General features: G+C 44.1%; 1 protein-coding gene across 2 annotated transcripts in view; it reads right to left on the minus strand.

Annotated features, from left to right (window-relative positions):
• JAG2 (jagged canonical Notch ligand 2) overlaps nt 1–13476 on the minus strand; it is a 319544-nt gene that overhangs the window by 228999 nt on the left and 77069 nt on the right. For both annotated transcript variants that reach the window (XM_078660292.1, XM_078660293.1), the window contains exon 3: nt 10057–10111. In XM_078660292.1, coding sequence (XP_078516418.1) covers nt 10057–10111 — 55 coding nt within the window. The remainder of the gene's footprint in view (nt 1–10056; nt 10112–13476) is intronic.

Here is a 13476-nt window from a genome sequence, read left to right on the forward strand (position 1 = left end):
TGCTGGGTGGGGACATGGCGGAACCCCCTGAGGTCCCTGAGCTTACACATGTAATCAAAACCGCATCACCTAGGGGGCTGCTGTCCAGTCTGTACAAGCTCACACAGACAACTACACGGTACCCATATACTAAGGCAAGACTGGCGTGGCAGACCGACTTAGGCGTGGTATTGGACGATGACACATGGCGCTACTGCTGCACGGTAACTAAGAAGGTTTCACTCAATGGCAGACATAGATTAGTCCACTTCAAGTTCTTAAACCGAGTGTACTACACCCCCGCAAGACTCTGCAAATATGGCTTGCGAGACTCAGCACGCTGTGAGAGGTGCAGCGCCACGGAGGCTGATTTTTTTACACCTCACCTGGCCACGCCCAGGTGTTTGGGATTTTTGGGAAAATATCTTTGCAGAAATAAGCGAACTAACAGAGGTTGAGATCGCTCCTGATCCCCTAGTGGCTATGTTAGGGTACACTAAAAAGCTACCCAGAGCGGTCAGACGACTGGTTGACATGGGTCTGCTGATGGCCCGCCGTGTGCTGGCTTGCTGCTGGATGAGAGGCCCTCTGCCAACGCCGAAACGTTGGGCGCATGATATGCTCTATTGCTGTACTCAATCTGAAAACTATAGCGAACTGCAGCCCCCCACCAGTAGGCCCAAAAATTTCTGGAGTTTATACCACACATATTTGACGAACAAGGGGGATACAAATGGACCCACAACACCACAGGGTGCGGGATGATGTGCTGTGAGAGGAGACTGGGACAGATCCCGAGGATGCTTTTATGTTGTGGATACGAACCTGTCACGAAGCCTTTTACTAACGATGAGATAACCGGATGTGGTGAAACGCCGCCTGCCCTTTTATGCGTTGTTGGCTAAATGGCTGTGTATACTATTTATCAAATAGGCGTTATGAAGCTGTGTGCACGGCGGTTGCCGGCTGAGTCAGATGGGGGGGATGGGGGTCTTTCAGAGGGACTGTGATTACAGATTGATGTTCTTCAAATTGAAATGCAATAAAGAAATTAAAAAAAAAAAAAAAAGAGAACACCTCTCTGGTTACTACTACACACAACAAAACAATTCCCATACAGTTTGCACTACAAACTTCCATGCCTTGTACCTTGCTCAGTCTATAGCCTGCTTTGTTATACTTCTATCTTTGCAATTTGGGAACTCATCAAGGGTACAAGACACTACAGCAACGCAACTATAATACAAGGTAACTGGTTACCACAATAATAGTTACATTATTAGAGAAGAAATCTAGGAGAGGTTTTTTCCACAATAGACAACCATCAGGTACCATATTGCATAAACTAGAAACATTACTGTCAAAATAACATCTGTTATCGGCAAATGTGGAAAGTGGTGTTTATTTCACCTGACACCTCCAAGCCCACTTCACAACATTGACAGAGTGCAGCCTGAACATTCTAAGGTGCACTCCCGGGCATTCCAATCGAGACAAAAGCACAGCGGGAAAAGTGGAAGGGCAAAGAGGAGGAATTTACCAAAAGGGTAACAGAAATAATAAAATTATATTGCTCGTATTTACTTCAGTATAATATGTTAGGAAATAAAATACATTACAACATGTCCTTGTTTTAAAACAAACATATTATACGCAAGGCATTGCGAACTCTTATGCTGAAACGAAAATCCATATATACAAATAACAGGATGCCAACAGAAACCTGGGAAAGGACTTCCCAGAATTTGGACCAAGGCATGTACTGTTTAGGTGGCGACATAGTCTTTAAGCCAACTTGGTTCCTTCTTTAATTGAGTGGTATTACTAACTCCACTTTACCTTTCCTCGACATTCTCATTCCTGCCTCCAACATTAGGACAACTTGCAATTCTATCCAAGCTACATACCTTCCCATCACCCAAGACTACAACATTTGTCCGCACCTCCGTTATAAACTTAGGCACTGAAAACAGTGTGTGTGTTTCTACGGGATACTGGAAGTTGTACCACAACTTTATCTCCAACATTCCAAGTCTTCTTGAGAGTTCTGTGATTCGAATTGTATCATGCTGTATAGTTTTTTCTGGTGTTGTTGTACCCTTCCAATAATTTTATCTCGCTGTACCCATACAGGTTGTCTCCCTCCCAACCAGTTGGGTTTGAGTTTAATGTCTGGTAGTCTCCCTTTAAGTGACAGAAAAAGGTGAAACTCCCATAACCGCATTAGGGGTAGTGTGATAGGACCATAGCTTGTCCCATAAGGAGTTCTCTAATGGTACTTCTCGTATGGTGGCCAGTTTCAAATTCTCTTTGCTCATCCTGTTAACTCTTTACCCCATGTGGTTAGCTCTTGGGCAATACTGAGCTGTGGTAAGGTGGATTTTAGAAAAGCTCTGCAGGTAATCCTGTATTTCCTGAGAGGTAAATTGAACCCTATTGTCAGATATGATTATATGTGTTACCCCTTTGATACAAAATGTGGCGGTAAGACAATCCTTTACGATTTTGGTCATAATGGTTGGCACCACTCGTGTTATGATCCAGTGCGAGTGATAGTTGAAAACAATCATGATTGGTAGGGTCACGCTGAATGTAGTGCAAGGGAGCATGCATGTGAGCTGTGCAAAGAGAAGGGCCAGAGTGTAGAGCTCAACAGAGGGGGGACCCAGAGCCCCACAAGATCGGTGAGTCAAGAGTTTGCTACTGGGTAACCGGGGGCAGGAGTACCCCCAGACAAAATACTGTAAGCTCCATTCCACAGAAAGCAGCAATGAGAGTGGAACTTGTAGGGGCAGCATGAGGACATAGGTGCTTTGTGGCAGTGTTAACATCCAAACTGCCTGTACCCTGTCCCTGAACGAGAGTACGAGGTAGGTCCACTTCTCAAAGTCCAACTTCATACGTGCCAGCAGGGGATCGAAGTTAACCAGCAATATGCGGTCCAATCCTCGTTTTATGTAGAACCCCACGTGCGCAAGGCATGAAGACTCTCATTGGAAGGGATAAGTAGAATGCTGCCCCACTGGTGGTCATCGTGGCATGGACAGTGCCTTGCTTTTGTCCCAGTTAAGCAGATACCCCAAGAGTACCATAAAGCATGAGAGGATGTCCAGGAAGGCTGGGAGGGAACAAGGGAGGTCTGAGAGGGTAAGCAAGATGTCATCGGCGTAAAGATAAATGGATTGACGAAGAGAGGGTACAAGGGGTTCTAGGGCAAGAAGGAACACCAAGGCTGATAGAAGGCAGCCCTGCGTGTCCCCGCCAGACTGGGAATGAGTCTGAGAGAAAGCTCCCACAGTTAACTTCTGCAGTAGGAGAATCGTAGAGCCCTCGAACTTTGGCTATAAAGTCCTCCCCACACCATACCATGGCAGGGTTGCAAAGAAGTATCCTCACTCAATCATATTGAATGCCTTCTCAGCATCCAGTGAGAGGATGAGGGCATCATCCTGTACGTCCTTCGCTGACCACAGGGTATGAGCAAGTGTACGGAGGTGATTCCTGGAGGAGTTAGAGTTCATTTCTGGCCATCTCAGTCTGCTGTAAGTGAGCAGGTTGAGGCAGTGTTTTTACAAATTTATTCCAAAGAGAACCCTCTCAACAAATCTCTAAATCGGGCTCAGAATGATTTAAGCTGCCCTTTCATTAGATCAGACACTACATTAGAAACTAGTCTAGGACAAGATCAATAAGTTGTTCAATGGAAAACCTGCACTGAGTGGGACTTTAGCTTCCACAGATTGAACACTGTGACACACTGCTGGACTGATCTACCTCCTCCAGGACTCCACAAAGTTGAACCACTGATGGTAAGATCCTTCAGCTATCTCAATTTCAAGAAACTCCTCTAACCTCAGCACTGGTACTGAATAAAAAAAAGGAGGCATTGAAAGCCTAACCTGTAGGCAATAGGAGCACAAAGTTGCAGACAGAATTCTGAGAGAATCATTCATGGAAAAGTCAAACCCAAATCCAAGCTTGTTTTCCACTAGGGGGTCCATTAGGATGGCGGACGGACTTTGTCGGGGGCCGGTACCATCCACCACAAGGGCGGAGGAACCGTGCCCCCAATTAGGATGCATCTGCCACAGTGGCGGGTGCATCCCGCATTTTTTACACTGCGGCGGACGGTGCTTGAAGCACCGACCGCCGCAATGCAAAAAATGCACGTTGTACATTTCAATGCACAACATGACAGGAACCCCCCACCCCCCCTTCACCCTGGGGGCCCGCAACGGGCCCCCAAAGCCAAGACCGTATACCTTTCCGTGGCAGCGTTGCCGCCACAGAAAGGCATTCCTCACCGGCCATCCTAATATGGCTGGCGGTGTCTCCAAATCAGGCCTTTTCCGCCGCGGTCGCAAGCCGACCACGGCGGAAAAGCGGCGGGCGGTCTTCCCCTCCGCCACGGTCCCCCCAGTCATCATAATATGGCGGGAGGAAGAAAGGTGGCGGACGGGCAGGGATGGCGGACGGATCGCCACCGCCTGCATGGCGGTTGCGATCCGTTCGCCATCCTAATGGACCCCTTGGTTCTGGGGTGTCTGTGGGAATACCAGTCCTCTTATCGTAAGCCTATCAACAGAGTTCTGGGCTAGTGCTAATAGAGGGCAGAGACTTAAAGTGTAGGAATGGAGAGTACCTCACTCTAGACCTTATACGTCTCTATTTATTGACCGGAGCACTACACAAAATGTATAAGTCGTTATTGAGCAGCTTGCAATACAGTCTACATATATTTCACGTTGTGTTACACAGTGCAAATGTTTGAAGATAGGTCCTCTATAAATTTTTGAAGGATAAGCAGTTAGGCTTGTAAGTTTAGGTCTTTGTGTATGCACATACCACTTATCCGCAATCTTGAACACTTGGGACCACTTGATACACATCCAGCTTATAGCTTCATTTGCAATGAACAGTGACAGACTTTACAATGGATCTGTTTGTATCTATTGAGCATGATAAACTTTGAGATTTCAACTCTCCTATAGAAAAAGGCCTATAGAGATTGGCTCAGGGCTCATGATTTACTCGCTTCTTATTTTATATACAAGTAAAGAAGCTCTTAGTCCGACTCTGTGACTGCTGCTTGCTTTCACTCATTTTCAGACGATTCACAGATTCAGGTTATTGGAGTTCAGGATCTGAAAGGTACTGGTTGTTTTAGAGTGTTTGATGAATACCAACCTAGATAAATAGGATTAAAACTGAAATTCCTTTCGTGGCACAGAAGCAACTCCTGGACAAACTGCTATAAATAAGTAGTGGTTAACCTGGGTGTTCTTCTAAACACAGAACTAAGCACTAAAACTTAGCTTCGCTTGTTCCTTGTGTTTCAACACATTTGCATTAGTCCTAGGGATAGAGGCTTTGGAAGAAAATTGTTTAATCAAATCAAATTTTGTACGGTTGACAAGATTACCCATGGCAAAAATGTAAACGCAAATGCAAGTGAACAAACCTGAATGATTTTGATCCATCACTGATCTTTAATCTCTATCACACCAAAGTTATTTCCTCTCCAGACCTGGCAGAACCATGGAACCTTGGACTACCAATTACTCTCAGGCTAAACCTTTTCTCACAATGGTGGGGAGCAACCAGTGTTGTTAAAATACCCCTCACACACCAACAGGCCCCTTGGTGTCATGCTTCATCATCGGGGTCTTCGCAAACCTCTACGGAATGCGGCGTGCTACGACTTCACGACTACGCAGGAGCACTTTATGAGTGAACTATGTGTTTGGTGTGTGAAGGTACCAAGATGTGAGTGGTGAGGTGAAAAGTGAGGGATTAAAAAATATATCTGGCACGTGAGTGCTGAAAAATTTTTATTTAGTCTCCGGCTGGTATTGTTAAAAAGCGATTTTTGCACATAGGAGAGGGAGAAACTTGAAGGATATTCTGGTCCATACAAGACCTCAAACCAATGTAACACAGCAGACGAGGCTAAAAGGACTGCATGGGCATCACCCATGTGGGAATTGTAATAGTTGCCACCTGACTAAGAAAAGCCTGTCTCTTGAATTCAGTAATGGCGAGAAATGGGAACAACGCGCTGTCACGAATTGCAACAGCCGCAATGTGGTGTATCTTATCACATGCCCTTGCGGGAAGGAGTATGTAGGAATGACCACACGTGCAGTCAAAACCAGAATTAATGAACACAAGAGCAATGTGAGATGCAAAAAACAGACAACGAAAATGGCATCTCACTTCCTAGAGGCACAGCACTGTGTGAATGATATACATTGGACTGTTATTGAGCAATTAAAATCTGAAAGAGGTTTGTTTGAGAAGGAACAGAGATGGGTGTTCCGTCTGGGCTCAGATGTGACCGGGTTGAATGACTCCATTCCATGGAGCCAATTACGCTAAATAATAACCCCCTTTTTCTGCTCAAACAATCAGAGACCTTTCAACCATCAACTCCATTGCATGAAGCCAACTGCGTTTAATAAAACCAGCACCCTTAGATCTGTAAACCATCTTGCCCTTTAATCAGTTCCCCATACCATTTATTCACTCCACTGGAGAACATCCAGGTTAAACCCTAATGTTTCTATTTGGCTCATAGGGGTTCAGGGATAGGTGTTGCCTATTAATCTTTGCTTTGAAAATCTTGCCTACCTCGAGGCTTGTAAACCTTTCTTAAATATCTGTTGTTTTACCCCAAATGCATATGGTCATAATTTTATCAGGACCCCCTTGTGTAGGCGGCTTATACATGGCGCCTTTCGCTGTCACCATAGGGATCTCAGCTCGCCCCTTGGTAATACATGGAGTTTCTCAGATAAATCAAGTCGATTATAGGCCACAACACCGTCTCTGCGCATGCGCGTGGTAGCAGACACTGGATCCAGGTTTCGCGCATGCGCGAAGCGACTCAGTGCTGCCACTAACCGAAAGAGCATGGGCGCATGCGCAACACTGCTCCTCCGCACATGCGCATTCACACGGGAACACCCTTCCCGGTGCGCGCAAATGCGGATAGCAAACCAGGGGACCGGACCAAGTATGGGCTTTTCCGTTTTCCATTAGGGGCTAATTGAGGTCTCTTGAGACTATTTAAACTCGCTCCTTAGTTCACCACCTCACTCGTCGGAGCCGCGTGGAGGGGGAACAAGCCAGACAGCCCTGTGTAAAACCGTGAGTGTGTATGGATGTATGAACAAGCCTAAAGGTGTGTGATCTATTATTACCGAGGTATTATTACCTTTTGATCCATTCCCTTAAATACCTCACAGGTTGCCATATCGGGTAGAACGGACCACCCCCCAACACGCTGTGGCTCATGAGGCCATTGGACCTCTATTAATAAGTAAGCTACGCATTTGGGTCACAAACCATACCCTCTAAGACCTATCTGATATTTTGAATGTGTATGTGTCTCAATCTATATGTAGTTCGTTTTTTTCTCTCTTTTTAGGGTTCCTGGACCTTCACTTTTGTTCCTTGTTACCCTTCTGTGTATTTACACAGTATTAACATAAGAATATGTATTATCTTGCTTAGTAGTAAAAAAATTTTTTTAGGGTTCCTGGACCTTCACTTTTGTTCCTTATGACCCTTCTGTGTTTTTTTAGCACAGTATGGACACAACAATATGTGCCATCTTGTTTTACATAACTTTTCTGTTTACAGGTATCCTGAACCGCCAACTGGGCGCAACGGACCGTACATCCAACATAGATAGGTACATTATTCACCATATCTATTTTTGTAGAGCACAATTTTTAATATCTACACACATGTGAGTAAGGTGGGGATAAGTAGTGCATATTCCCGTCCTGAAGAAGGAGTTCCATTACTCCGAAACATGTCGACGCACTAATTTGGTTGGGTTACCCTAATTAGTAAACCACAACCACTCTAGCACTCTTTTTAACAATACCAGCCGGAGACTAAATAAAATTTTTTCAGCACTCACGTGCCAGATATTTTTTAATCCCTCACTTTTCACCTCACCACTCACATCTTGGTACCTTCACACACCAAACACATAGTTCACTCATAAAGTGCTCCTGCGTAGTCGTGAAGTCGTAGCACGCCGCATTCCGTAGAGGTTTGCGAAGACCCCGATGATGAAGCATGACACCAAGGGGCCTGTTGGTGTGTGAGGGGTATTTTAACAACACTGGTTGCTCCCCACCATTGTGGTAACAACCGCCGTCCACCTAGTGGATTCCTTTTGTTTATGATAGTTGCCAGGGGAGACAGAATCCACTATTCCCTCTCCATCCCTCCTTTGTTAAAAATTAAACCTTTTCTCATACATTTTTGTACTCTCACAATTCAAGGTGTTCCAATAATACATCTTTATAGGAGAGCAGCCCCGTGACTTCTAACCGCTCATCCAATATGCTAAAGTTAAAAATGGAAATATTTTCAGTGGTCCCAAACACTGTGTTAGAAAAGGTGGCTCTGGAAATAAACCTTTTATTATACGCATCTAAAGACCTGGTCTACTGAAAGCAGACTGAAGTATACCGGCCTAAGTAAATAATCCCCCCCACACACACACACACACACACACACACACACACACACCTGGAAATATCGGACATCAGCGTCAAGTCCCTCACATGTTTGGTCTGTCATTCACACATGAGATTTCTTGCTGGGGTTTGGCACAGTCGGGTGCACTTCAGGGTCACATTTAGATCCAGGAGCGAGTGTGAACATGGATAGCACAATATAAGGACTGTTAAGATCCTCTTGGGATGCAGGCACACCAGGCAGAGTTGAGGTGGATAGAATATGCTTTGGCTAGAGAATTTCTGAAAAATAGTATTGCCCATTTGGCAAAGCTGAACCAAGGGGTGCTGCAGAGCACAGATGAGTTGCTGAAACACCCATAGTGAGGTCTACCAACCTGTGTACCTCAACGAAGCAGCCATTACACCGAGACTGGAAAAGGGAGAGCAATGATAAGAAGAGTGGGGAACTAGATGAAAGACAAAATTAACTCCTTGGCTCTTACAACAAAGTTAACTTCTGGCTGGAAACAAAGCCACTGTTTTTGGTAAAACTAGAACTTGTACAAGACGTAAAATACAAGAAGGAAGTCAAAACCATTGTAACCATGCCCAAAGGGTCATATAAAAAAATCTCAGACTAGGGAAAAAAGTTCTTATTCTCCTTGACTGTCTCACAATCTTTATCCTCACTTTAATGGACTGCATGACTTTCTCCAATGTCAGGACGTGATGGTAATGTGAAAAGTGCCAGTATCTCTCACAGATGATGCAAACACTTTATATGCAATGGTCCAATTCAGTACATAATACTGACATTCAACATCCCGCCATTCTCACTCGACAGCTGTGCCAAATTACCTCAAAATTGGGTCGATGATTCTCTGCATTAGAATGCCTCTTTCCACAGTCTTAGCAAAACAAGTCAGGCATTTCCCACTCTTATTTCAATGCTTCTGACAAGGAGTTAGCATAGTTACAAAGCCACCCCCAATGTAACCACTAGTAACTTTTTCTCAATTTATGACAATTGGACCAAGTTAGGGCTCTCCTCCGAAATGGAGTAAAGAATCTCATGTAGGGGACACTTTGTGTGTATGACCCAATAGAATGAGTTTTCAGTTAAAAATATCTATGGCAAGGAGCAGGTTGGAAAAAAAACTAAAAACAAAAAAGAGAAATGCAACGCTATTTTTTCCATTGATACACACTAACTACTTAAGACATTTAAGTACACACACACACACATATATATATATATATATATATATATTATATATATATATATATATATCATGGTTTGATCACTATGTTTTAGGAGACCTTTTGTTTCCATAGCCTCAATTTAAAAAATATGTATAGGGTTTTTTGAAGTTACTTTTAGTAAAGCCCGCTGGCGACAGATGAAGGTAAAGGAGAAATGCTGATATATGCCAGGAGGAACCTGATCAACAGATAGTCTGTCTGTAACCCATTGGAACTATTCCTTTTAAACACGCTACTACAACACCTTTCTGGATGCCTTTCACACCATTAAGCACATGATCTTATTTATGGTGTACATTTTCTTAAGAGACAAAAAAAATGATATTATCCTCACCTGTTTTAGTGTCGTTATCCCAGTCCCAAGCTTCTAATATTAATGTGTATGATCTCTGAAAATGAAGAAAAAATAAATATAAAAATCTAGACATAGGCATAAACTTTTATAGCAAGCTAATTTAACACTGCGGGTTTGTTCATCACACACTAGCCACAATATATATTTTATGCAAGGGAAGCAATTATACATATTTTTCATTTTATTTTTTGGGTATTACAAAGCATGGACATAACCGAAGGTGGGCCATGGGTGGTAGTGACACTTTACAGAGAATTATTCATCAGCAAGTGCATGTTGCAGAACCACCAGAGGGCATTAATAATTTGGCACTACATGTTCGCAGGTTAAAATATTTTTGTATAGACAAGTAGCTCATAAATATGCCCAATATGCCATTTTTCAGACTCGAAGATGCATGTTAACAAGTTAATATAGTTTTAGTAAGGGGTGGGTTGGGCAGAGAGAGGTGAAGGGGTACAAGTTTGTAAGGCATCCGTAGTTATCATACGGACAGGTTAACCCCTTCCATGCTCATGACGAGCTCAGCTCGTCATGAGTCACAGTGGAGCTGTGCTCATGATGAGCTGAGCTCGTCATAACGCCCGCGGCCCGCCCACGTGAGGTTAATTCCCGTCCTGTGCGGGAGAAATAATCAGTGGGTGGGGCTGTGACGAGCCCAGCTCGTCTTGAGCACAGCTCCACTGTGAGTCGTGATGAGCTGGGCTCCTCACGAGAACAGTGGCGCCGCGGAGCACCCCCTCCCTCCCCCCGCGCCGTAGGGGAATTATCCCCGCAGCGAGGGAGTTCAACCAGCTAAAAGCTAGAGCAAAGGGAGTCCAGGAAGATTAGATAGAGACGAGATGGACCCTGATTAGTTTTCCGAAGAACAGGAGAAAGTGAATCTAGCATTCTAGAGGAGGAAGATGTTCATTCGAGGGAAGGAAGACCAAAAGGAAGTGCGCCTTTATTGATTTGTTACTCTGATTTAGGGATTTTTACAATCACCTAATTCAATTCATAGTGGAACACTAGTTGCCTAAGAGGGACAGAGGGAGACTAAGATAAGAAGGGGAGAGAATTTGAGAGAATATGAGAGAGAGAGAGAGAGAGAGAGAGAGAGAGAGAATATGAGAGAGAGAATATGAGAGAGAGAATATGAGAGAGAGAGAGAGAGAGAATATGAGAGAGAGAGAGAGAGAGAATATGAGAGAGAGAGAGAGAGAATATGAGAGAGAGAGAGAAAGAGAGAGAATATGAGAGAGAGAGAGAGAGAGAGAGAGAGAAAATGAGAGAGAGAAAGAGAGAGAATATGAGAGAGAGAGAGAGAGAGAGAGAGAGAGAGAGAATATGAGAGAGAGAGAGAGAGAATATGAGAGAATATGAGAGAGAGAGAGAGAGAGAGAGAGAGAGAGAGAGAGAGAGAGAGAGAGAGAGAGAGAGAGAGAGAGAGAATATAGGAGAGAGAGCGAGAGAGCGAGAGAGCGAGAGAGAGAGAGAGAGAGCGAGAGAGAGAGAGAGAGAGAGAGACTGACTAATTCCATGGAGCAGCCAATCCTCAATCAGTGGTTACAATCTAAGACACTAATAAGCATGAATTTGATTTACTTGGGATCAGGTTTAGAAAAATTACAGAGGATATATATATATTTTTTTTGCAGAGTTTTATATAGCGCGAACTAGAACCGAACCGAATCAGTTATCAGAGCGCTTTACATAGCACCAGTTACGTTACATGAGGACACACTTTCATTTCAGGCACGGGGAGATTAAGTGATTTGCCCAGAATCACAGGGGGTTTTTGGCGTCGTTACCGAGACTCGAACCCAGATCCCCAGGTCTGAGGTCGAGCGCCTTAGCCGTTAGGTCAACCCTTCTCCCCCAACTGGATGGATACAACTGGATGGTGTCAAATCTACTGTATAAGGTACTGGATGTGAAATGCTCAGAACACTTTAAGATAAAGTTGTGTGTAGTCCTCAGAATGCATCACAATATCTGGCCAGCAAAACTTCAAGGAACTCAATGTAACAACACTGAATACCATGGCTGCTAGGAGTGAGCACTTGTGGACCCTAAATTGTGAAAAGGTGGGATTTGAGGAATTCCTTTGCATGCAGAGCTTGTCTGCTATTGGCTCAAAGCTTTACTCGTTAACTAGGTTAGACATGCCCATATGGGTGGGCATGCATGCTACAAGCAACCCCTTGTCAAACATTGGCAAACACTGCCAATAGATCAAGTGGTACCAAGAGGCAGGGATCACCTTCATTCATAGTAAATAACTGAGTATCAAAAGTTTAATTGCTTCACTAAGGACAAATGCCCAAATTGTAGTCCTGTAGGAGACTGTGGTGTTATATTCGAGTCTATACTTGGAAGGTGACTTCTCAGTGGAGGACCTTACAGATGGATAACAGGGTAGTATTGACATATTACCTATGTCCAAGTTGAGTTTTTTTAGCTGGACGATGCAATGATTTACATATTATATTGCAAACACAAGGAGGAGATGATGGACGGAGCGCTGAAACTTTTCAGACACTCAACCCCAGTCACAGATCTGAGTTGAATCCATTATCGTTCTTTAGCTCACTTCGCCACCCCAGTTCAGATCCAGCCATATGCAAATAAATAGTGACCCTGCTCCTCATAGGAACATTCCAGCCCGAACAGGCAAGCCAGGTCTTCCCTGGACCGGAAACAAGCATTTTGGGACCTGTTTCGAGGTAACACCCCTCTTCAGTCAGGCTAGCTCGAATCCAGTGGCAAAGTGATCAAGGGAAGACCTGGCTTGGCAGTTCGGGCTGGACTGTTCCCATGAGGAACAGGGTCAAGACTGATTTGAACTTTGTGCAACTACAATTGCTTCACTAGGAACAACATTTTGGGGGAAATTGAAAATAATTGTTATTGCTGAGTAGCTCACTTTCAAAACCAAACTAAGGACATGTACACTTGTGTACTGGACCAGCCCTCACATGCACCGAGGTTATTTGGATGAAACCACTGTAGATTCGCGCCGTGCTTAAAGTAACTATTTGGTTAAAAAAACACACACACAGTCTCGGAAACGGATTTCCTACTTTTAAAAGCATGCTGTTCATCAGCAGGAAAGCCTTACACCCCTGTCTTGTAGCTGTGCATCACGAGCGCGGCCTTAAAATGCCCTTGGGAAACTGTTTGTTCCACAACACATTCTAAAATTAACTAAATCTTTCGACCAGCAGCTAAAAAAGGAAAATATTCTGATGGGTGTGTCACTTCAAGGAAGCATGCAAGTTATAAACGAAACAACTTAGATTTTCTATTTCAAGGTTAAATTGACATTCATACTGGTATAGGTTTCCTGGCGGTTGCTCCTGCTCTGGTTTCCGACAGCCTGCAGTCTCCAGTGAGGCTGGGTCCCACCAGTATCGT

The sequence above is a fragment of the Lissotriton helveticus genome, chromosome 9 (genome assembly GCF_964261635.1).
Source record: "Lissotriton helveticus chromosome 9, aLisHel1.1, whole genome shotgun sequence".
Classification (NCBI taxonomy): Eukaryota; Metazoa; Chordata; class Amphibia; order Caudata; family Salamandridae; genus Lissotriton; species Lissotriton helveticus.